Source organism: Lathamus discolor, chromosome 2 (genome assembly GCF_037157495.1).
Source record: "Lathamus discolor isolate bLatDis1 chromosome 2, bLatDis1.hap1, whole genome shotgun sequence".
NCBI classification, from domain to species: domain Eukaryota; kingdom Metazoa; phylum Chordata; class Aves; order Psittaciformes; family Psittacidae; genus Lathamus; species Lathamus discolor.
Window position 1 is genome coordinate 67966273 of NC_088885.1, and position 26197 is coordinate 67992469.

At 39.7% G+C, this 26197-nt stretch overlaps 1 protein-coding gene and 1 long non-coding RNA gene across 4 annotated transcripts in view; one reads left to right on the plus strand and one right to left on the minus strand.

Moving 5' to 3' along the window:
- PHACTR1 (phosphatase and actin regulator 1) overlaps positions 1-26197 on the minus strand; it is a 342596-nt gene that overhangs the window by 305247 nt on the left and 11152 nt on the right. For 2 of the 3 annotated variants that reach the window (XM_065667330.1, XM_065667332.1), the window contains exons 3-4: positions 11819-11936; positions 102-248 (exon numbers count right to left, since the gene is read on the minus strand). In XM_065667330.1, coding sequence (XP_065523402.1) covers positions 102-248; positions 11819-11879 — 208 coding nt within the window. In that variant the 5' untranslated portion in view covers positions 11880-11936. Of the gene's footprint in view, positions 1-101; positions 249-11818; positions 11937-13130; positions 13186-26197 lie in introns of those variants that run through there. The other variant, XM_065667331.1, reaches the window with a different exon arrangement.
- Positions 1-26197, plus strand: part of LOC136008304 (uncharacterized) — an 81658-nt gene that overhangs the window by 2025 nt on the left and 53436 nt on the right. Inside the window, exon 2 of the long non-coding RNA XR_010610046.1 lies at positions 1709-1781. This is a non-coding gene — a long non-coding RNA (uncharacterized LOC136008304). The remainder of the gene's footprint in view (positions 1-1708; positions 1782-26197) is intronic.

Consider the following 26197-nt stretch of genomic DNA (forward strand, 5'->3'; position numbering starts at 1 on the left):
GAACCATCATACTACTCAAGAAGGAGGAGGTACCATCTGGTCCATCTGCATCTCAAAAAAAGTCTTTAATTAACATCATGTGGTGTTTGGGGTGGTCTTACCATTATCAAGGTTGAAGCAGATCCTAGCTTCTTCCAAGTAAGGAGTGTCACTCTTAGACCGAAGTCTTCTGATGGGTCTCCGGTCTATGTCATCCTCAGAAGATGCTGTCATCAGAGTGGGCACGGTGAGAAGAGTTGCCCGACGAGCTGGTAAAAAAGAACAAATGAAGAGGAGGATAGCGGGAGAAAGGAGAAATGGGAAAAAGGAGGAAGAGGGAGTAAAAAAAAAAAAAAAAAAAAGAGAGAAAAGGAAGACAGAAAATCACTCAATAGAAAAGAGGCTCTATAGCAGGTACAAGAGGCTGTTTGCTTAAGGTCACTGCCTCGGGTGCTGCAGAACTTAAGGGCTGCACTGAATGATACCAAAAAGAGAAAAGATTTCTATGTTGTACGCCCTAAAGAGACAGGTTATAGCTCAGTTCCTGCCACAGATTGCTTGTTCAAAGTTCTTAGTTTTGCCACTTGAACCACTCTTTTCAGAGCTTCTCAATAGCTGCAGTCTTTTCCTGAATGTTGTTTTTGAGGCTGTAATGCCGGAATAATGGAAGTATTTGTTTGCTTGATTTGCGGAAATTGGTGGAAGCTGTGCTTGGGACATGTGATGTGGTGCCTACAGCAACTATTCCAGAACTCAGTTTCTTGTTGTCTTGATTTGGGTATTCAAAATTAACAGCTAATTTTGCTCTTGATCACTTTATGTCGTAGTTTCTTAGCTGTGGAACGGGGAGAATCATCATTTTCTTTCAGTAGGGGTTCCTTGAAAAGATAAATGTTTTAATATTTGTAAAGTATTCATGTACTTTAGTGAAACATTGATTAAAAGCCCATGAGGAAATTAAGATTTCTATCTTCTGAACAGGGTTTAAATGGCTTGGGCAATGCCCTCAAGGAGGAGAACACAAAATATTTAATAGTGGCTCATGAAGTAACACTGCCCACTCCATGCATTGATAAAGCAAATGGTAGGATAGTGAAAACATTGTGTCATCATGCAACTAGAAACCCCACTATAATACATACATGTAAGGCAACTGAATTAATGTTGCAGAGGCCACCTTCATTCTGCCATTGCCTAAGTATTTAGCACTTGAATTTAAACCTCAGTAACTTCCCTCTAATGTAGGTGGGTTTTATGTGAAATGTAATTATGAGTGACTGTTGAATGCTTTGGGTACTGAGCCTATAAATGACAAATCACAAACAGAGGAGCCTCTATAAATACATCCACCTCAATTCTCCCTCAGAGTAGAAAAAGATTTTCACAAATGCTAGATGGATCTGGCTGGTCACTGAAAGCATTGTGTTTCTTTCCCCTCCACCTCATATACAGCTGGAAAAAGAATTCCAGCTTGGAAGCCCATCCTTACACTTAATGTACAACTATTAACATTAACTTTCACATGGGAACCTGTAAGAGCCTAAACCCTGGGTGTTTCTTGCTCTTTGGACATTATCTGGCTTAAAAATCTTTATCTTAGAGATTCTGCAAACTCTACACTTCCAATAACTAATTATGAACTATATTTTCCTGCTGGGACTGGAGAGCATGACTGACAATGAGTAAGAGCATATTCTGCAGCCTGATAACTATGATTCTTTCTTTTAAGAGTTTTTTAGAGTTCCAGATAATACCTGTCAATCAGAAGCCTTCAGATGCCTAAAACCTGACTTCAGCGTTAGGTAAGATAGCATATAATTAGTATGAGTTAGCAAAGCTGTCATACTCTATTTTTTCAATTTGCAGCTTTATGCAGTTTACTAAACAAGCAAATCTGTGCTGCTGGAGGTAGCAGTTATTTCTGGTCTAACTTACTTGTTTCCTGGTTTTAAATAGATTCCTTTCAAGTTTTTGCTCACTTCTAACCTAGCATTTGAATTTGAAGTAAAAAAAGAGGGCAAGCATTGAAATTGATCTAATGGGGTCAACTATTTAGATTAAGATAAACACTGCAACTAGACTGTAAATTATTACTCCCTTGTAATATGGATGTACAGTAATGAAGATAGAATGGAAAATTTCAGCTATGGAGAATTTTGTGTACTGCATCATCAAATTTACACTAAGGAAGTTTCATCTGTATACGAAGTCAGGATTGTGAAAAAACATCTCATAAAACAACCATGTAAAAGATTTGGGTTTTAAAACTGGAATGATCTAGGTGTAGTGGAAGTCAAGTGAAAGGGCACCCATGTATTTCAGGGTTGGCTAGATCACAGCACAGGAGTCTATTTGAAAAAAAATTCAACACCAAATTGCATATACATTTATAGTTAACAGAGAATGAGTGGGACTTTCTGTAAAATTGTTTATAAATAATTTTTTCCTTTTGGGTCAAAATACTGGGATCTGGCTTGTACTCGTTTTGACTAGAGGTAGGTGGATGGTGAAAAATGTTTCGTGGAGTAATCATTGTACATTACTTTGACAATCATGATTATCTCTTCTTTCTGAGTATTACCAAAAGGAGTTTTCAAGAATGAATGGAAATTTGAAGTAAACATTGGAAAAAAATCAGAGGAAGCTAGTAAGTATTAAAATGGTTTGAAGTAAAAACCTAAGATTGATTCTTATGCAGTCACAGAACTGGAAAGTATCACTTATCATGTTCTGGTATACATACAGTGATGATGAATGTTTACATATGCAATAAATTTACCTCTTTTCCTAACTGTAATCCATAGCACTCCTTATTATAAGGATGTTTTACCAAATATTTCTTAGTAAAGCTGTCAACAGTTGCCCAATGTATCTATTGGGTCCACTCCAGGTAATCCAGCAGTATCTCTGTTTTGAGGTGCTCTCCACAAAGCAGCTCAGTTTCTAGGACACATTTTTAGGAGACGGTTTTTCAGAAAAATGTGGAAGCATCCTCTTGAAGGTCATGAAGTAAAGGAAGGACATTATGATACACATTAAAGGGCCCCCTTACACTGCAAATGGATTTGAGACCAGTGTCTGAAAACTCCTTTTCAGCAGAGACTAACAGGATATGGAAGGCAAATCAGTCATTTTGGTTAAATTCTTTCAGTCTCTTGGCATTGTTCCTCATAGTGTTGCCCCACAATTGGCACGTTGTGTCAACTTCTTGCCTGCTGTGTGTTAGAAGGGAAAAGGTTTCTTATAGAGGAAAAATACCTTAAAAATAGAAATGCCATAATGAGTGTAATGACACGTTAGAACCCATTGTATATAATCTGACAGTTGTTGTCTCAAAATATTGTCAGTTACTGAAGTACAATGCAACTGTACGTTTGGGAGAAGGGAATGTGAAATATGTAAATTATTATATTCCATGGTCAGAGGCATTTTCAACACACAATTTCAATATATTTAGTTAAAACTACAGGTCACCCAGGTTTTGAATGACATTTGAATTTACTGAAAACATGGAGGCAGTTTGCAGAGGATTTTTGATGGTTTCCAATTTTTCTGTTAAAATACATTTCCACATATTTTAATAAAAATATTACTATTATTTTTTGTTTGCCAAGAGCTAGCTTTATGTTTTGAAGAGTTACAATATTGATTTTCTTTTAAGACTTGTATTTTTTTGAAAAATTTTGGACATTTTAAAGTTGGAAAAAATTCTGAGGTAAAAAGCCATCCTCATAAAAATTAGAGAAAACGTGAAATATCAATCTATATTTATTAATCTACTTCTAAGAACTGACTTTCATTAAATTTTTTTCAATATATCTTGTTGGTGACACAAATACCCTGGTCATTTTTGGCTCGATAAGGTCTTCATCTAGCAACCCTTATTTAAACAACAGATTCTTACCTCAAAATGCAAAATCTTTTGAGACCTGCTGATTTTAGTCTTAGTACAAGAGAAGAGCTGAAATGTTTCTGTTGGAGATGTCCACACCTAGGTGCATCGCAACAGGAATGTTTCTGAAGCATATTATCACAGGGAACTTCAGATAATATGGAAATAACTATAAAGGAATCTGGTTCACATCAGAAATCTTTAAGGCTTTTTTTTTTTTTTTTGAGTGAAATCTCATTTCTCAGAGCAAATTTTGAATAATTTTGCAGAATGTTTATGAAAATATTTTAGTTGCAGTGCTGTTGTTGCTGATTAATTAGGATACTTTCTTCATACTCTTTTTTTGTTAGAGAAACATAGAGCTTCTTTCTCAGTTCTCCTCCTTCATGCTTTGTGGAAGGGGCTCACCATGTAGATAGTGCACACAGAAATGTATTTTTGGCTGCATGTAAGCTTTAAAAATGCTAGTTTGGGTACACTTTGATGCACCTAGAACATGATATTCCAGCTATGCTAAAAAGAAAAACCATCAGATTGCAAATATTCTTCTGTAAAGGCAGACCAATCAATGGGTCCAAATGGATGTTTACCTGGAAAATAATCTTTTGGTGGGATTTAATGTGAGTTCACGTTTGTCTTATTTTAAATGCAACTGATAAAGAACACCATTTGAAGGATCAGAGATGGAAAATGAGGCACAGCAGGCAAGAGGGGAAGAGAGCAGAACGTGTGCAAGTACTGGAGAGGACGTGATTTGTCATTTATGAAGAATGATTGTGTCTCCCAGATAGAAACAGAAGCACATGCGTATGGGTTACTCCATGTCTCTAAAGCATAGCTGTTAAGATCTTTGACACCGCTTTGATGGACACCAGTAATCTGAAAGAAAGTACTTAGATGCATAGTATTCAAACACAGGCCTAAGGGTTGCAAACAATAGTACACATGCAAAAGGATATCCACTTTCACACACACGCTCATTATGTTGGTTTATGATATTTCAGTAAATGTCTGCAATATGCCTAAGTAGAATTTTTTGCTACATTTTAAAGGAAACATGTTTGTCCCTCTGCTGTTGTGTCCAAAAGCATAGGTTTCAGAAAGCAGACTACTAAAAATAAAAAAAAATAAATGAGCTAAATTATTGTGAAATACGGGCAAGAGGAGGCTTAATTCTTTAAAACTAATTTTTAGTAGAAAAAAAATGGATTTAGTTTTCACCATGCAGTCTTTCAAGTGTGATTCATGCATAGGTTTTCTGAAATTTTTTTTATATTTAAGGGTATAGAGGATTAGATCTGAAATATCCTAGTTTTATTCAGATACACTGTGGAGAACTAGAAGATGCTTTTTTCTTCTGACTTGTATTTGGCTGACTGGATATTGAAATAAAGGAACAAAAAATAGCTGAAGTACAGTTACTGCAACTCATCATGAGCTATTTTTATGCAATTGGTGAAGCTAGGCTGCCTGACTCTGCAAAGCCAGAGTCTCTGATCCTGGCACTCAATTGTGTGTTCCTGAATTCTCAATACTGGGGATATGCCAGAGTAGGAGGTGGGAAGGGGTGTGTGGGGGGGAGAGTTTAAAAAAGATGAGGAAAGATCGATGTTAAAAAGTTACTTCATAGGATTTAAGGGGAGAGAAATTGCATCAGAAATGCACATTTGCTGCTACTAATTCTTCTTAGTCTAAGAATTAGTGACATCACATGAATAAAAAAAAAACAACCCTGCAAAATAACATAACTTTGAAAATATGTTAACCTACAGGATGATTAATCATAAAATTTTAGTAGATAGATTGTCCTAACGTTACTTTAGCCAAGGAAGATCTTCAGTGGAATCTTTCTGGATTAGGATCTGGGGATACTGCAGCAATACACTTTCGTAAAGTGCTGGGCATTCAATATGCAAAAGCAGAAGGGAAGTAGCACTGAGTAGTCAGCAGTGATTAAAGTCAAACATCTAGACTGATTCAGCACTGTGGGAATTAAAATAAATGAGCAAAAGTGAAGTACAGTGAAATAACTGTATTTTGAAGACAGAGTGCAAGAGGAAAATGTGAAATTAAAACCGTACCTGCGAGTGTTTTATTAAACCTTGAAAACTGATCAAGAAGAAGGATTTGCAGAAATCTTTTGAATAATCATCCCCTATCTGTCTATGCATCTGTTACCCTTGGCTGTATGTGCTCTATTTTTATTTCCATATTTTTTCTACTTAACATTTTTTTATTCACTCCTTACATTAATCAAGTAGATTGCAGGACTGTTGCAACCAGTAAAAGCACACCTAATGTAAATGGATCTGTAAATTATTTATAGCTACAAAAGATAGTTTAAGATAAACCTTCAACAGAGTTTTTTGTTCAGTTATTCAAATAAGCACAGTGTATCCTGCCAAGTGGACTAGCAAGCATTTCAAGGTATGTAGGAGCATCTTTGAAATAATTAATGCATTTTTAAGCTGGTTTGCCCTGCTGGTGCAAAAGGAGACAAGACTGGAGAAATGGATGCATACATCTCCAGGTTTTTTTATCCTTGAGGCAGAAGTCACCCGAGAGCAGAAACCAGAATCTGAGCAGGGACGAGAGCGTCTGACTCTAGAGCAAAGGTGGACTCATGCAGCTGCAAACGGTATCCTGGCTGCACGATGTTCAGCCTGTCCTGTCAGGCTGTGGTGTGGGGTTGCTAAAGGTGCCAAGAGAGGGTGTAAGTCTTAGGACAGCTTCCATCAATCAAACTCCTGGCTGCAGAAAAGTGCTATGCTCAGTCTGCAATGGGCAACTCCCCTGTTACAATTATACTAAAGCCTTTATCCTGCCTCCTGGGCAGAAGTCCTTCTTTGCCCTTAGAGTTTATCCAGGAGGCTTCATGCCCTTGTATATAATCGAAGAGAAGGGTTCCTCATTTCTTAATCCTGATCAAGCGTAGGTGAGAGGTAGGTAGCAACAGCCGTGGCCCTACATGCGCTCCCTGCACACAGTGCAGTTGGCTATGCTCAAGGCAGGCTCTCTGACATGGCACAGCTGTTGGAGACAATGGCTTCAGAACACCTGATCAGCTTTGGAGCTGTTTGAGAAAGTGGCAAGAAGCCTCAACAGCTGCCTCCTTCCTTCTTTTGGGAGCTACGTTTGCACTGTGGCCGTTGCCCACTTGCTGAGCAAGGCTGTGCCTGGCTGCCTTCCTCACTGATCTGCTTCCAAACTGCTGACTTGGATGTCCTGCTTGGCCTCATACCTGCCTCATCACCATGGTCTTGTCCAACAATCTTGACTCTTGGCTGAAACTGGTGACTGTCACCAGACCTGCCCTGCTTGTGTACCACAGTGTTTTATGTCTCATAGGCAAGGCCACTGCTTCTGCCCTTCTTGCTGACTCTTGGCTCACTTTCCATTAAGGAGCAGCCTGCTTCTGCTGCTCCTCAGTGCCAGCCTTCTCAGCTCTGTCAAATGTGAGGTCTTTCTTTCCATGCCCCAAAGCATAACTTCTTTCAAGTAGAGCTTCAAGATCAAAGCTGACATGTCTCCAAAGCAGGCTACATCCAAGATGGGATCTGCACATTTACAGCTTTAGATTACAACTTGACCTATTTGGGGGAAGTTACTCCCTTTCCTGAATTAGGTCTCATCTCTCAACATGTGATTCCTCTATGCAAACAAATGCCATTAGCATAGGCATCTTTCATTCAAGTTAGCTGTCTAGGCTTTCATAATCAGTAGAGAAAATAAGGCAGGATTTATGTTATCCCAAGGAAGATGTCTAAGATTAGGTGAACCCTGCTTTTAAAATTACTTTCTTTCCACTGATACATGCCAGACTAGTCAGAAGTCTTAGGTGAAAACATCTTCACTGAGAACACCTAAGGAATACGTGAGTCAAATCCTGTTCCAGGCCCCACTGTATACATTCAGACCTCATGGCTGAAAGCTATGGTAGATTTGGATTTAGAATACACGTATATCCAAGAATAACTAGTATCTTCCACACACTTCAAAGGGAAGAGACTTTTTTTGATAAGTGAAGTACATCTCCATGCCTAGATTTCAGATTCAGACTTTCCTAGGGCAAGGGCCTGAGCCCAGATGCATCAGGAGGCATTGCGCACTTGGCAAGGACATCCCCCCATCTCCTAGATCCCAACATACGGCCACAGAAAGACAGTCAGGGAGAACTGCAGAGTTCAGGATATTTCTGGCTTGTTTCTGAAGACTACAGCCAGCTGGCTTCATTTACAAAGTTTTTTAAATCTAGATAATCCTACTGCTAGATCCAGCTTCTGTGACTTTTCCATCCCTCCTGCTTCACTTTCCTTGGAGGAAACAGGCAACAGCTGTTTGAACACTAGATGCAGCCTGAATGGCCAAACATCCTCTGTACTGTGTTCAGCCCACGGGAGTGAGGTGATGGCTGCTTCTGCAGAAGGAGAAGATGGGAGAGGAGGCAGCTGATTAAGGTAACACCTCCCTTCTCCTACCCTACAGCAGAAAAGGCAGTTCTGCAGCTTTCTGCAGGAGTAGGGATGAGGTGTGGGTGTTAGTGCAGGCAGGAAAAGATTGAGAACTGGTTAGTTGCTGGGGACCAAAACCCTGTTTCAGTCCATTCGCTGAGGTCAGTGTCCTGCATTCAACTACATGAGACATGATGTCAGCTGGGATTTGATAATATCTGCTAACAATGCCATCATAGCTTTGAGTTCCTTCCCAACATTTTATGGTCCTATTCCTTCACTTTTTCTCCACCCACAAGGAGTGGGTACAGATGAGAATGAGTGCTTTACAGCTGCCATTTGTAACACTGTCATATCATTAATGTGAAGACATTGGAGTTTTTTTTCTTGATTTGGAGGATCAAAGGACTAAAAAGCAGAAATCTTCAAATCTCACACAAAGAGTAAGTGGGTGATAAACCCCCATTTTACAGTCTGTAAACAGAGCATTTTGTAATGCAGTAGCTAATAATATAACTAAAGTAATAATAATACATGTAATATGCTCTAATGCCGTTTCTAATTAAATGGCAGAACACTAGTCTTCTTTCACTCATTCCTGTCATAGTGCAGTTTTAATGCATATACACATGCTGTTAGATAGCATGACTTGCTGAGAGCATCATGTTATTATATAAAGATCAGTTACTTGTGATCGCATTCGGAAGATCTGGTGGTAATGCTTTCTTGCAGACCTTCTATTCAGTTCCAAACTAGCTACTTGAGCTGTGCTATTTGTGGTGGATGGGTGCCTCACATTCAGTGCATTTTTTGTTTGGTTTTTTGGGTTGGGTTGGTTTTTTTTCCCAGAAAGTTATAGCTAACACAGCTTAACTGTTTGTCAGAAGGCGGATAAGGAAAGAAATATGTTATTTTTGCCTATGTTTTGAGAAATCATGCCATAATCTCATATAGAAATGCCTGTTCTTTGGAATACAGCCTTGAAATTTGGCAGAATGTACAAGGACAACAGGAGTTATCAGCTGTGCAGGCAGTAACAATTCACATTCAGTAGGGTTTAGTTCCTCATTGTCCGTGGGGGTAAGACAGCTCAGAGAAAGGGGATGCTACTGTCAAGAAGTCTGGGGCTAAGGATGGCAGTAAAGGCAGTTGCTACAGGAAAACCTGATGATGAAACTCTTCCAGAGGTTTATTATTTAGCCTGCTGAAGCCATCTGTGTCACCTCAGAGGTGCTCAGTGCTACCGCAGACAGTGAAAGCCTCCTGAAAGCCTTCCACCTCTCTCACCTCTCTCTGCACAGGCCACACTTTGTCTGCCACAGCTATTGCTCGCAGGGTTGTCCATCCATCCTTCCACTCCAGCACCTCTCCTGTTGCCAGGGGGCTGTTGTGTTGCATCATTTGACAATGTAGAGCAGAAGTGTTGTCACTTCTGTGCTTAGAACGATTTCCCTGCTTGTTGGAAAGCAGCTGACCTCAAACATAGAGAGACGAAGACAGAGACTGTGGGAGGGGTCTCACAAGCATGTGTGGTGGGAGATGTAAAGGACAGGAGCTAGGGAAAATTCAGTAAAAGGAGCAAACAGAAAGGTGAAAAGTGGAAGTGGGCAGAGCATGAGGACAGCCTGGCTCTTATGTCAATGTATTGTTTCCACTTGTGGAGGTAATCAGGGTTTAGGAGCCTTTGTACTATGCTGTGGTGCACAGTGGAAGCATGTTGTTGGCATCTTTCCTGAAACATTGACAAGCAGGGGGATTAAAAAAGTCCCCAGGTCACAGTGCTGGTTCCTACTCGTTCTGGCCAAGGGATAGAAACCCGCATGACAGATCTAAAGGTCAACTCCCTGCTGATGACTTTTGTATCAAGGAATACAGTTTTGCATGGTGGATTTTCCCCCTCATTTTGCATTTTAAAAAGGCAAAATGATTGCATTAAAACACAAAATCAAGCAGGTGCTAAGTTTAAAATTTCAGTCATGCGTCTAACCAATCAGTACAAGCATTTTTATGTATGCTAAGAATACCATTTCTCCAAATACGGGGGGTTTTCATTTGCCTTCTTGGAAATACTTACAGTGAAGGTTGTGTATACAACCCTATTAGTCACCTTGTGTACATTACTGTAATAGACTTTCATTGCATGAATACATACTACTTCTGTAGTTCCCTCTGTACCTCGTAGTTCACAGGGATGCTGTTGATAAATTGCTATAGCTTGTAAAACAGTAAGTTGCAGATTCATTAATTTTAGTTTCTATAAAAGAGAAGGTTTGTTCTCAAGGGATATTGAGGAACTTATTTTAATATTACTTCTGTAGCAATGCTCAGGTGTCTATTGCTTTTCAGAGATGGAGAAAAAGCCAGCAAAATCAGTTAGTGCCCCAGCCATTTTCCCTGCCCCTTGATTTTGATGTGCTTAACATTTGCCTCTGTTGTTCGATGCAGGAGGCTGTGCTGTGACAAGAAAGCTTTTCTGTGACTCGTACACATGAAAATCTACCACAAGTGGGACAGCAGCTGGGCAATGCAGCATGTGTTAGGCAGCAGCACCTCTGCTGAGCCAAGGTGGTACTGACCCCCATGGTGGTACCTCCCTGGGTGGATTAGGTCTTGCTCTGGGAGAATGGCCTCCACAAGGAAGGCAGAACTCTATTGGCTGGACTTTGAATTTCATTAGCAAGTGATGAAATTAAGAATGGAAAAAAGTTGGATTACATTTCCAGAAAACAGGCAGTATGTATTAACAAAAAAGGCTGGTAGAGCAACTTGGTTCTTAGTTTTCTTCCATTTAATACTGTGTTTAAAGCTTAAGGAACAAAAAACCCTTCTCTCTGAAGTTGCAAATTTTATCCAGAAATAGAACTGGTGAGAAAAACATGAACTGACTTTACCAAAAATATCATCTGTGTCGTGAACGAGTCTCAACTACATTAAAGAAAAGCAACTTGGTTACTCTTTCCCTCTCTCACACTGCTGCTGCTTGGAGTCGGGGGGAAGGAGGGCAGCATTTCTCAGGGACGCATGCAAACCAGTGAGAGCCTGCTGGTTACATATAGTGTGCTGAACTGCCTCAGAATTTCCCAAACCAATTCCTGCAGTGCTGACTAACACCACATTATGATCCTGACAGCATCAATAAGCAAGGAAGAAGGAGAAGGACACCACAGGTTTACACAGCCAGCAGTGGGCCATTGCTGTCCCCTCCGACTTGTCCATTTTGATTCTGCAACAGCATATTCTGGATCTTGGCAGTTCCTTTTGCTCCTGCTGCACACCCAACAGCTTTCACACCTTTCCTTATCCTCAGAGTGCAGATCAACCCTATCATTACTCTTCTTGTAATTCCTTTCACAACTCGTACATTTTGAACGCCTTTCCCTGTGGCTTCTGTACGCTTTGGTAGGTCAGCCACAAGAACTGGCCCTTGTCTAGCTTTATACATCTTAACTGTACAGTTAAAATGGACATTTTCTGAATCAGTACCAGAGTGTCTTACCTTGAGCTCCTTGACTGTAAAATAGTCTCTGAGCAGACTCGACATCCAAAAAGTAGTCCATTTTGAAGGAACTTTTTATCTTTATACACTACTCCGGTACAGATGATCAGTCAGATTCCTGAGAAAGATTACAGAGATGTTAAACGGAAAAAAGCTAGTGAGTTTCTTGGTGGAAAGAATTGTGTAGGCAGTCACTGAAGTACTTCATTTGGCATATTAGGGTCAAATAATTTTCAAATCACTATTCATAAAACTTCATAGGTATCGTTTTCTATTTTAGGGTGTTCGCTTTAAATCCTTGTCTAAAAACATTAAAGACAAGTTCTACTGCAGTTATTAGCATGATTCCTAGTACTACCACCTTTATGCTAGCCACAGCCTCAATTTCTTATACTACATACTTAGATTCATCTGCCTGTTACATTCATTCTTAAAAAGAAAATCAGAAAAGCTTGGGGCAGGGAACTCCTTTAGCCAGATTCAGAGCTGGCATCTCCTGAGTAGGCACTACTGTAAAAAACTACATTAAATATTGCATTTGTGCTGCTTATTCCTTTCTAGTGCAGTGCTTTGGCATGTACAGTATTCTGGATATTTCATTCCATCTAAATGACCAGAAGCCAACTTTGCCTTCCCTCTCCCCTTGTATTGACCAGAAGTAGCAAGAGAACATCCCACCATCAGTTTTAAAAAATGTGATAAGAGCAATCATTAAGAAATGTTAGGCTACTCCTACCACAGCTTCTTAGTTAAGGTCTATGTGTTTGGCATTCTTCTGAAACTCAGATCTGCCTAGATCTTAGAATACAACTGTTCAAGGTGCACACTGAGTCAGGTTTGCCTCTGCTGGCCAGAGTTCCTGGGATTATGCACATTATCGTGATCCTTCTCCAGTCTTCTTGCTACCTTCTGCATTTTATTCAACTGTGAATAACTTGCAGGAAACACACAATCTAGTTCTCTCATCCACACCTCAGTTAGCTACGGTATATAATCATAAGCATACAAACAGCTCTGCACAACATTTATTTTAAGACAGACATATAAAAATACCTCTAGTCCTTTTCCGTGCAAACCTAGCAGAAAGGTTTGAGGCAGGAATCGGACCCTCGCTTCAAGCAATTTTTTTAATTACATTGGCAAAAATCAGGAAACCAGGATTCCAAAGCTTTCCCTTTTCCCTTCAATTCAGTTTTCATCGATCAAAATGCAGTCCTTCCTAAAATTCAGAAGCTTGTCCTGGTAAGAAAACTTTCAAAATTCCTCAGCATTCACTTTACTGTAGCACTCCCAAACCAGAAATGATACTTACTGCAGAGTAGCGAGAACTGCCTGGCAGCGGTGTAAGCTCCAGTAGTTTCAAGGAGGGTTTCTTTGATCTCACTAAATGTCCCCAGTGTAAGCAAACAATTTTGATTGTTTGATTGGAACTCTGATGAATAATGCATAACGTCAACTGGACTTCCTTTATCAGATAAAAATGGCCAGGAGATGTTGTTACTTAGCAACAGGAGGTGACACTACAATCATCTCCCCTACTCCCCCTCACCCTTCATCCTGAAAAATTAAGCCCCTGGTTTTAATTTGACAAAAACTTTCCCAAGGGGAAAAAAACCAAAAAAATCTACATAATTTCCTGAAGAATTTGTTTTTCACTCTGATCTTCCTTGTTGCATCTCATATTCTGAGATCTTTTTAAGTCTTTCATAATGATTAACAATAACATTGTATTTTGTCTAATAATTTGCTTTCAGGAAGTAAAATCTACCTTCTCTACCATTTACCAGAAGAGTAATGCGATTGTTAAACGTTTTGCTATGCACATAATGCAAATAGCATCTTGAAGAGATTCACGTCTTATCTGGTACTGCTTGTTGAACCAGGCAGACAGAGAAAGCAACACACAAAATATTCCAGTGATGCTGTGAAATATACAGATTATCTAGAAACCTTTCTTATTACAGAATTCCTACTTTAAGTAATTAATTCATTCTTGAAGGAGCTGTAACATCTGATACAAGCATTCTCAAGGAATCATTACGTTTCTGCTTAAGATTCAGCCTTTTACAAAATACACGATGTAGGGATTTTTTCAGGAATTACACATTGATAAAAAGCCAAAGCACTGTGAAAGATCTTAAAAATAAATAAATAAAAATCAGATGCAGGATATAAGTACTTACCAGTGTTACTGACCTCTTTCCATCCTACTGTCATGGAATAAGACTAAGTAAATGCAACCCAGTCTGTGAGCCAGAATGAACAGCTTCTAATTTTCACTTCAACCTCGAAATCAAGAGTACTGAATAGAGAAAGGTGACGGATCTGCTGTTTTATATTATGATGAAATGAAAGCTCTTAGCACAGATCTGAGTAGAACTGCTTTTTTTTTTTTTTTTTATACTACATTAGCTTGCTAATTTGAGGAAAGTGAAAGGCTTTGTTTTACTGTCTTTTATCTGTTCTCTTTGCTACCCCCACAATTTAATTTGCATTTAAAATTATTCTTATGTCTCCACTGCACTCCAAGGTATGGAGCATTTTCTAATCACGATGAATGTTCAGTGTGGTATTTGTGTAATGCCACTTTTATTCTGAGCCAGAAACATGGTGAGTAATTATAATTGCCAGCTATTTTCTAGAATGAAATACAGAGTGGTTGCCTTATGCAGTTTCTGATTTTTTTCCTCCATTTAGCTGTAGATTGCAACAAACTAGTCAGTCAAAGCATCAGTAAAAACATAAATCAAATAGCACAGTGTCATGGCATGATAGTTTAAGCATGCATAGCCATAGACCGTAAAAGCAGAACATGTTTTTACTGAGATCTTTTCAATTATAATTTGCTTTTCCCGTATCAGAAAGCGGGCTTGCATGATTAATAAACTGAAATATAGCACAGTTGTTTCTTGGTGGCTTGCAGTTCATCTAGTTTAGCATTACTGGAGCTGCACAGTGTTTGGAATCCTGATGAAGACAGGCACTATGGGCTAACAAGTGCCATGCTATGAAGTTGCACAGGCATCCCTCACAAGAGGGCCAGGACCCTGTTTCTTCCAGCGGGTCTTAGTGTAGTGATTTTGGAAGTGGATCAGAAATTGGAGAAGGCAGTGATAAAGTGATGCTTTGACAAATTTGGACCCAGAAGTTCTGGCCAAGATGAGTGTCAGAAAGCAATCGGGCTTTGTCTTCCCATATTTGCCAATACTCTGCTTAAAAGACCATGTGTAAATATCTTCCGAAATCCATTGCCACCAAATGTTACTGGTGTTCAAAACTGTGGATTCTGAAAGGTTAGATTTTCATTTCAGTATAAGAAAACTTTATATCAAGTAGCAAAGGTGTTTTTTCTGGCTTTTAAGAAGAAACACAAGAAGATACACCCTCAGAGTACTTTTTTTTTTTTTTTTTTTAGTACACTTTAGAAAGGAAGAATCCCTGTGGGCAGAGGTGGGTTTCCTCTCTTCAGATTTCTTAAATGCTTCTTCAAAGCACCCAAACAGTATCAAAGATAAGGGTGAACTATATGAACTCCAGTAGAATCTGGTATGGCAATTCCTATAATGGCACCCCACCAAACATGGCTGGATTAAGTAGGCGTCTCAGTGCCACCTTAGTTGTGGATCTGGCTTATGCAAACTGTGTTCCTGTTTTGAGAGGTGTGACAAACATTTTCATTCCTAAACACAAATTAAAGCAAAACCAAACAACAAGAACACTGCAAACCACCTTCTTTGCATCTTGAAGAATTATTAGCACCTTCCCTTTTTGCAGTTTGGAGAGTTTGTATTTGCTGTGATGACTACTGAATAACAGGTCCCTCCAAGCTGGATCCATTACCTATGGACCAGGGCCATATGCCTGTTAAGCTGAGCTGACTTTCTTCAATAGAAAGCCAGGGGGAAAAAAAAAAAAAAAAAAAAAACCAAACCAAAACAAAAAAACCTGGCAATACAGAGATGCAGAAGAAAAAATGGAAGTCAGGAACACTCTACCTCACTTGCTCCAAAGATCATATCTGCTTCTTTGCAATCAGTATGGAATATGGTTTTAAAAATACAACCTTGCATGCTGGAGAGTGGTTTATAACACCTGTCCTTCAGCCTTTGGTGTGTCCTTCTGATTCTCTTTGCCATCACCCTTTCAATCTGCATTGTTATCTTCCACTGTGACTGACAAGCGCAGTATTGAAATCACTAGCAGCCTCTCTACTGACCATTCCAAAATAATTCATCTTGATACCTTCATCCATCTCAGGGATTTACAGTTCATTTTGAATTATAATGCAGTTTTGACAGCTGCTAAGAGCTCTCTCTGACTAGGGGATACTTAACAAGGAAGAAAACAATGCATGTATATTTATATGCTTCTGTGACATTTATCACCATGAGGGAAATCCTTGCCTGCCTCATTACAAAATCTTTAGGACAGGAGTGTAGACTCAGATTTGAGCTGCAGTCCTGAAAGAGCTCTGCTCTTAGAAAGGGAAATCCATTACCTCCAGCTGAAAAGCCTACATGTCTAGAAAAATGTTCAGGTAAAACAGATCTGGTTTGAGTTAGGTATGATCCCCAGAGGAGGCTTCCAAAGAACAGCAGAGCACCTCAGGGGGCAGGACAGGGAAGGACAGCAGTATCTTGATCCAGAAACTGTACTCTACAGCTCTCTGAACGCTTCCTTGTGCTCTGTCAAGCCCAGAAGCCAAACTTGCAAAACCTCTGCTATTGATTGGACCTCTTATCAACACAGATCCCTGTTCAAGATAACAGGTGCAATGGTTTTATAACATACACAGATACCTACAGAGGTCTAGACTGAACTCTGTGAGCCAGACCATAAAACCAACTGACCAACCTCTGCTAAAGAAATACTTGGAATAAAGCTGTCACACTTTGGAAAAATCTGAAGCCATCTGAAGCCAGTTCTTCATCATGAGCTTAAGTAACCTCCTGCAGCACATATGACTTTTCCCAGAAAAAAAAAACAAACAACAAAAAAACAACCCAAAACTCTCAAGGGGAAAATAATTGAACACTTGGTATTTAAAAGGTGTGAGTAGCCTTCCGGTTTTCTAAGTCAGATGCACGTAGGCATAAGGTTGGTTTTTTTCCCCTATCCTGAACTCTCTATTGAGAACATAACTGTTACTGTAATGACTCAGAGCCTTGGAGAAAAAAAAGTCTGCTGCTGACAAACACTAATATTAACCTGAAAGAAAGTGGGAGAGAGAATGTAATATGTGACTGAAGAAGTGTAGGCAAGGTGATTATTACAGAGATTTGTTTCCTGTGGGATACATTCAGAATAAAGAAAGAATATAAAAGTTTAAGCCCCTAAGCTATGAAGAATGGGGTTTTTTGAAATTATAATTATCAGTCTTGTGCTTAGATATTTTAAAAAGAGAGGATTGCTAGCAAAATTAGGACACAAATATGTTCTCTGTTTCTTGTTTGTAATGCAAGACAAATATTATGATGTATACGACATACAATAAAACACCAAAATATTCAACTGAGGGCTACAGATACTTTATCATGATAGAGATGCTTTCAGAAGTTTCTACAAATTTTGTAGAACTGTCTCCTGGGGTCCAATTGGAATTTTAAGAATGTTATCCAGAACAAGAGAAACTTCCAGTGCAGAATTATTTATTCTCTATGCTTCTGCCATAAACATTATCAATACCAGAAGCACTGAAGAGACCATAAAGGTAGCTCTGGCTCTTGAAATAAGTGGAAGGTTTAGTTTGTGCTTTCATAGCGTTAGGATCACATTCCTGTTACTTAGCTCTGAAGAAAGAACTGCATGGACTCCCGTGTAGAAGAGATGAGCTTGAAAAGAGGCAGCTCCAGCATCCTGTCTCATGAACAAGAAGTTCAAGAAGTTGCTAGTTGAGGAAATATTAGAAGTGCTGTCATTGAGAACAAAGGTTATCTACCCTGCATAGTAAAAGTCTATTCTAAGATGATATATGGCAGTTTGATACGCCTTCATTCGAGGGAGGAGAGGTTGAAGTCATAATTATATTATAAACGCATTAGATATGAGAGATCTGGGGGGAAGCACATATGTTAGAGCCTCATCCTTCAGTCCTCATACAGTCAGAAATTCTTCTGCATTAATTGACCTTCATCATCCTTCTTAATTACACAACTAGATTCATTTAATTTTTCCATAACAAACTACACAGGAATGGAAGAAGAGGAACTTTCCCTAATTCCCACGGATGACTTGGTGGAAGTAAAAAAAACACAGAGCTATCTGTGGCAGAGGAAGTGGATGAAACTAGTAAGATAGAATTTTTGGGTAAGCCTTCCTCCACCGCCCAACCAGTATGCAGCAGTCATGGAGGTGGAGGCATCCCTTCCAGCTTCCTACTCACTTTTCAAGGAGTTCTGGCAAAGGAACTTAAAAAAAGATTCAAAGGAGCAGCTGGAAGCAATGACAGGCAACAAAATCATTTGTCATCTGTGCCTTCCTGGGACTGAGCAGTGATCAGAGCTTGAGCTACCCCACACACAAAGAATAGTGTGATTGGCCAAAGACGTAATAGGGAATGCCTTTAGTTTGCACTAGCACAGGTACCAATGATCTCAATCTTAACCGTCATCAAAAGAAAGGGAAAACCAGCACAGGGAAACTGGAGACAAATGTATGCTTACAGTCTCCTAGTGGCCTTTGAGAAATTCACTGATAGTGGAACATTTCTAAATCTCATTTCAGTTGGTTGCTGGTTTAAATGGGATAAACAACTCTGAAGTAACTGAGCATCTGGACATAAATAGAGTAACATGATTACATTTGATAAAAAAAATGTATGAATCGCAGTCTGGTTAGAACAAAATCAAATTACTTCTTGCCAACTGATTTTATGTGAGGCAAAGATGTAACTAGGGAGTAATAATGAAGTTACAAGGTGTAGTCCTCACATAGCACGATGAGATTTAATATTCATAGGGCACTGTACATACATAGGTAAATAAGGCATATGAATGCCAGTTTCTGAATAATTTCCATAAAAATAATTCTTGTGCCTGTTCTTACACTGTGCTCTCCTCCAAAAACTACATCAACTTATGATACAGATTTCAAAAACATTTAGCCTATGGTTTTTATGATTAAGTTGCCTAGGAAGACAGATCAGCCACAGGAGCTTCAGAAAAAACTTCCACCTGTCATATGTCTCCTACCCTGTGTTGCTCTGGAGCTACTGAGGAGCCACATATTTGCAGTGGGAATATTTTTAGGGCTCATAATGAAACAGATTAATGTAGTGAACAAACTCATCCAGATCCTTTGAGTATTCCTGGACACATACTGCTGTACCCCACTATTGGAGTTATTCCAAAGTTTGTGTGTACCTTTAGCTTAGTTTGGACACAGTTTATTTTTTCTTTTATATGCACAGGTTGGATATTTTCTTGCATTTTAAATATGCAACTCTATATTACTGTGCTTTCCATACTTTATGGAAAGTTTTGATCCTACATAATGAAGGTCTATGCAAGGTCAAAAATTACAAGCAAGAAAACAAGCCAGAAGAACCCAATTCTTTCTTAACTATAGTTAGACTGTAGAGCTGTCAAATTACTTCTGCCTGGTAGCAAAAGTATGGCCTAGAAGAGGAAAGTGTATTGCAGCTATGTGTGCCATTAATGTCATGGGGGCTACACTAGTTCTCCTGTCTCCTCAGACATGCTTGTTTTCTGCCCACATCCTGTTCATTTTGCACCATACACTGCAGGCTGAGGAGAGTACTTCAAACTCTTCATGTTGTTTGTGATTTCGAAGAATTTTTGCTTGCCTTTGAGCAAAGCCTCTTTGTACCCTCAGTAGGAATTTGTAGGACTCGTACCAAATTTGCATTCCGCCATGGAACAGCTAATGCGGATCCTCTCCTCCAGTTTCTTCAGCTTGACAAAAGATCAGGTCTTTTAATAGAACATCAGACTGGAGACAGTTTCTATAAAACATCAACCAAGGACAGGTCCAGTGTTTTACGGGAGTTGCACTTATTTTCAGTCAACTCTGTTGCAAAGAAAAATTATGCTTTTATTCTTGTCCCAAGTTTCACTAATTATTAAAGATGCTACAGTCATATTAGTGAGGTGTATCCCCAAGAACTAACAGAACAGCATGTACAGGCAGACTGCAAATAATTGCCATGACAAATGACATTTCACAGTCTATGGGTGGTCTTCTTAAAATAACATTCAGTATTTGCACAGTGCCCCCCAGGCTGATAAGTAGTTTTAATAAAACATTGTCTTTAGGAAAAGAAGTGAAAAGGCACTTGTGGCACAGACTCTAAGTTAGGCTTAAAACAAAACAAAACAAAAAATCACAGGTGCTTGTTTAAAAACTTACTGAAAATTGTTGGAAAATCCAGTGAATTTAGATTATACTTACTAAGCACAGTGCCTCAGTTTCATTCCTTACAGGACAGATCCTTCTCTTACGGACTACCTTCAGAAACACTGAATGTTGTGGCATTAAACCTCCTGATTAACTCTCATTTGCATATTGCATAGTAGATGTTTCTGAACCATTTACATTTTTTAGTTGACAAAACTAGCAAGTGTCCCCTTGTGTGGCACACATACCATCAACACAGAATTTCCAGGGACCTGAATGCCAGCAAAACAAACAGCTGGCATTCTGCTCCTGATCACTCTTGGTGTGAATGATAGTTTTAACATCAGATGGCTGTAGGCTTAGATGACATGCTGAGGTACACGACTTGCACCTTTTATCTTTTTGACATGATCATAGTGTAACTATAAATCCAAGGCTTGCTTTCTGTTGATTTCCAATATTCAAGCCAAGTTAATGTTAGAGCAAGGAAATAGAAATGCCTGATCTGACAACCAGGTCTCACGAGTTCTAGTGTTGCATGACAGAGGGAAATGTGAAGCTCAGAACAGCAGTGGAATTACAGCCCTGAAGCTACAAAGATGCTTCATAGAGGTCAGTGTTTCTGAAGAGAGGTGAAGGTGATGCCTGGCCTACTCATGGAGCCCCGCTGCATTTCTTTGAGAAATACGACTTTAATATTTCCCCCTCCCCTATAAAGGCTCCCAGCATAATAATAACAATAAAAAACCCTCCCCCCAATGTTTTCTTTCTAAACACATCAAGCATCAGAAAAGCTGTCATTTCAGACCAACTTCTGCCCATCCCTATGGCAACTAATGGAAGCATTTAACACTATATATACACAAAATGTAATTTGCTCCCCCGCCATCTCTAGTTATACTCTTCTTTTTATGCTAAAATTGCTCCATGACGCCTACAATGTTTGGAAAATGCTCCTGAAGTGACATGCGTCACAGGTTCAACGTCACTGAAAAAAGCTCAAGTGACCAATTGAAAAAATATTGATTTTGAAAAAGCAGCTGAGGATATTAGCAAAGGCCAAAAATAAGACCATTCAGACAAGATATTTGTAGTCTTGGAATGCCCATACTAAAACTAACAGTGTCTTTGGAAAAGAAGGGTGGAGAGGAGAAATCAGCATTTATGATCAAGACACCAGAAATGACCGTATTTAGCATCTTTGCAGACTGCAGTGAGTGGTCCCAGTCATAGAAAGAACTTTAAAAGCTATGAAGCAGTCTTTAGAAATCCTTCCACTGCCTGGCCCCTTATACCTTTAGAAATCATTTAAGTCAGCTTTAATTTGGGACTCAAAATATTAAAATGAAAATAATTAAAAGAGTAATATGGATTTTTTATTCTCCTTTTCAGAAGGTAGGGATGTGTTCATTGCAAACAGCTCTGTATTAAGAAGCTTCTGTAACTGAACACAGTTATTATTTGGCTGTCCAGATCATTTGCCTGACTGTTCTCTATTCCTTACATTTGTTATCTATACCTGTTTCAAACAGAGCTGAGTACCATACAATAAAAAGTATTATTAAATATGAGCACACAAGAAATAACTTCTGTTAACCCCTGTGGGGTGGTCAAACATGCACAAAAACCATCTTAGTTTCAAGTAGGTGAAATTTAGAGAAATATGTAGAAAGTTTTATAGTATGTAAACATATATATAAACATATATGTGGATTTATAAGCAAATAAACCAGACAAAGGAGAGCTATTGTGTGATAGTACAATACTTTTGTCGTTGTAACAATAGCAGAAACTCACATGTTACCAGAATGTTTCCTAGGTATCTCAAGTATAGATTTCAAGTGTGAAAGGGATCTACTTCATGAAACTCGAGAGATAGTGTAGTTCTGTCGTTGCCTGAACTCTCATATTCTCTAATACAGAATGGTGCTTTGCAAACAAGAGGTCTTATAACAATCACCAGTCAGCAGGGACAGGTATCACATACAAACTAGGCTAAGTAGCTCTATAGTAGGTTTAGAGAAAAAGTTATGCAGAATTTTGTGCCTCTTGGAGATGCAAGAAAGAGAGAAGTACCGACTAAGGAGAATGTTTTTTACAGTATATCTTTTGGAGTGTACAAAGGAAACAGCATCTGCAGTGGGGTAAGTGGGCACAACACCATTACAGAATCACAGAATCACAGAATCCCAAGGGTTGGAAGGGACCTCAAAAGATCATCTAGTCCAACCCCCCTGCAAGAGCAGGGTAACCTACAGTACATCACACAGGAACTTGTCCAGGCGGGCCTTGAATATCTCCAGTGTAGGAGACTCCACAACCCCCCTGGGCAACCTGTTCCAGTGCTCTGTCACTCTTACAGTAAAGAAGTTCTTCCTGATGTTAACGTGGAACTTCCTATGTTCCAGTTTACACCCATTGCCCCTTGTCCTATCACTGGATATCGCTGAAAAAAGCCTAGCTCCATCATCCTGACACCTACCCTTTACATATTTGTAAACATTGATGAGGTCACCCCTCAGTCTCCTCTTCTCCAAGCTAAAGAGACCCAGCTCCCTCAGCCTCTCCTCATAAGGGAGATGTTCCACTCCCTTAATCATCTTTGTGGCTCTGCGCTGGACTCCTTCAAGCAATTCCCTGTCCTTCTTGAACAGAAGGGCCCAGAACTGGACGCAATATTCCAGATGCGGCCTCACCAAGGCTGAGTAGAGGGGGAGGAGAACCTCTCTTGACCTACTAACCACACCCTTTCTAACGCACCCTAAGATGCCATTTGCCTTCTTGGCCGCAAGAGCACATTGCTGGCTCATGGTCATCCTCCTATCCACCAGGACCCCCAGGTCCTTTTCCCCTTCACTACTTTCCAGCAGGTCAACCCCCAACCTGTACTGGTACATGGGGTTGTTCTTCCCCAGATGCAAGACTCTACACTTGCCCTTGTTAAATTTCATCAAGTTTCTCCCCGCCCAACTCTCCAGCCTGTCCAGGTCTCGCTGAATGGCAGCACAGCCTTCTGGTGTGTCAGCCACTCCATGTCTCCTCCTGCATGGAGTGAATATTGCAGCATGCTATAAGAGAGGTGTCTATAACCCTGCGATACGGGGTATTTCTTATTTGGCTTGTTGTTTTGGCTTGTGCAGGTGCAAGAGTATATGCAGTTCAGTCTAAGCTGTGCAATGCATGCAGATAAAACTGATCTCTATTTTAATCAAGTTCTTAACCAAAATTCACCAACTGTGGTAAGGATTTAGTATTTGAGATGTTTTAGTATTACAATAAAAAAGGGCTTCTGCCAGCAAGCCATGTAAGAAATACAATTTTTCCACAGAGTTACTCAAGCAACTTCCCACAAAATCATCCAACAGCAAGTTTCTCATCATGGCTGGACCAGGGGGACAACTGGAGCTCAGACTGGCCTACCACCCCTTCTGCTCCAGATTCTCACACCTTGAGGAGGTACTTCAGCTGGGAAGCTGTTCTCCCTGGTCTCCGTATGTGGTCAGCAGCCAACAATAATACAGTGACATCAGAGTAACCCTGCCTTGCTTTCCTCACTGCTTTTATGAAAAGCCTGCATAAATGAGCTCTCCACGAGAATCCTCCCTTCCTTCAAGCCCAAAAGGGCTCTTCATTTGTTCCTGTTGTTCCTCAACATCCATGTTGAGCGGGGATGCTTCAGTGGGTCTCAACAAATAAGCTGTCTAGCTGCAGAGATAAGGGAAAATGTGCTGTACTTGTTTTAGCTTGAAAATGGGATATGCTATATGACTAGATTAAAGTGTCTCTAACCAAATGGGCTAGTTGGATGGTATCTACAGCAGCACTCTAGTCTAGACAGGCTCCTTTAGCCTAATGCTGGCACTACCAAAATCAGTCTGTGTTTTACACCCATCTTCTGCAAGCCCACTCTTTGACCCCATATGAATAGTGCATCCTGGGAGATATTAACATTTTCTAGTTATGTGAACTTTCCCTTGTAGGCTGTAATTTTCCTCTCAATGCCTAGAGCCTATGACAAAATGCAATTTGCTGGAAACAATTGTAAAAGCCTGAGGAGGTAAGGACTGTAATATAAATAGCATGTGTTTAGTGAGAGATGTAGCATGGTCTCCAGCAAAGGGATTACAGGAGAAGGAAATTGTCTTAGAAGGCCGTATTTAATGTAGAGTTGCAGTCTACATGACAAACAACGTAGTGAGATAGATCAATAAAAGAACAGCAAATTACAACAAGAGTTGTATTCACAGAAATACAAGACGGAAGGAGACTTCAAGAAATTATCTAATCCCTGTACACCAATTAACCTCACCAAGCTCATTCTTCACTGACATTTCTCTAGCCTATACTTCAAAACCTCTTTGAAAGACAGCACCACCTCCTTAGTAGGCCTTTCCAGAGTTACAATACCCTTAGGCTGATAATTTCTTTTCTTAAAAATCTCCCAATTTCTCTGCTGCAAATTGAACTTTTCCCCCCAACACCCCTTTCCTCTGGTGCATTTCATGAATAATTGAGCAAGGTGGTGTAACTAGCATGTCTTTCACAGAAATAATGTATTTTGCTGAAAGGAGCATTATAGTCTTCTGTAGGTGACTAGAAAGCCATCACGATATTCTGAAACATGACAACTTCTGAAGAACACAGTTGACCATTTTCTTAGTAAAGAAATGAACTTGAGTGGCTTAAAATAAATATTTGTCTAGCCCCTCAAGCACTCTGCTCTTCAAAGGCTTTTTACTAAGTTTTGTCAGCTCGGAAAGTTAGGTTTAGTTAATGTATTTAATAATCCATTGGACTTCCCGATTGTCTGGAGAGCTGTGACAAAGCCAGATAAGATGTCCTTCTATTTTCATATCCATGACTTCTTTAATCTTACAACTCAGGTCTATTTTTGTAGTAAATACATTCCTGTCATCTAGACACAGACTTATTATCTTCTCTCTCTGAGGACATCTGTCACATTCACTTTAATTTGTTCTTTTAAGCTATATTCACCATTGCCCTAGCAATGGTGAGTCTGAGATTCAGCAGCTGACTCCAAAGGGATAAGAAGGGTGTGGAGATGATACGTAGTCACAGTGGAAAGACCCACCTTCCCCCCTAAAAAAAAAAAAACCACAAACCAAAAGAAACCCCCATAATTTATTCAAGAGTAACCACAGCAATGTATATTCAGATTGGATTGGCTAATAAATACTTTGAGCAGGATAAAAGCTAAAACTTGGCACATGAAAAACAGTGGTTTGATTTGCCCCCATTCAAGCAACAGCAAATGCTGCTGCTCCTGAAAGTGAGCACAAGCCCTGTGGGTGCTGGGTCTCTTCTGCCACAGGAGTAGGGCTTCATCTCTGCTGCCACTGGGGGACTTGGAGGGACTGGGGCAGCAATTGCTGCTTCTGGGAGGAACTGAAACTAACAATGACTGCTTGGCAAAGCAAACATCTGAAACAGCTCTGGCAAAGAGCTCTGCAGCTACTGCTGTGATATGGGCTTTCTTCCTCCCCAGCAGTCTGCTTTTCTGCTAAACTCTTGTCTTGCCTAAACCTAGAGCTGGCTGTGAGAAGGAGCCAAGTCATGACTTGGGGTTGAGAAAATCATATATCCAAGAAGTGGTTAACCAAATGGATTCCTTCTGTTGTGATTAGAAGGGACAGCTCCATCACAGCTGCATTTTGGTCCTCAATTCATTGCAGATCTGGATTTTACTGAGATTTAACTAAGCTTGTGTATGTCTGCTTTAAACAGCCTTCAGGAAATAAATAATTTACAATTTGTGCCATTCCACTACTATTTTTCTTACTCATAATTTATCTTCGAGTCCCTAATGCCTGTAGTCACAGTTCAGAAGTCCCACTGTGGCAGGCAATGAAGAAATAATCCCTGACTGAAAGAATTTACCATCTAAATATTTTCTCATTGAGATCAGTAGCAAAAGCTGCTGGGAGAAGGGTCTTCATGCTCCATGCAATAAAACAGAGCATGAGGAAAGCTCATTACCTTTAGCAGGACAGCAGGGCAGGCCTG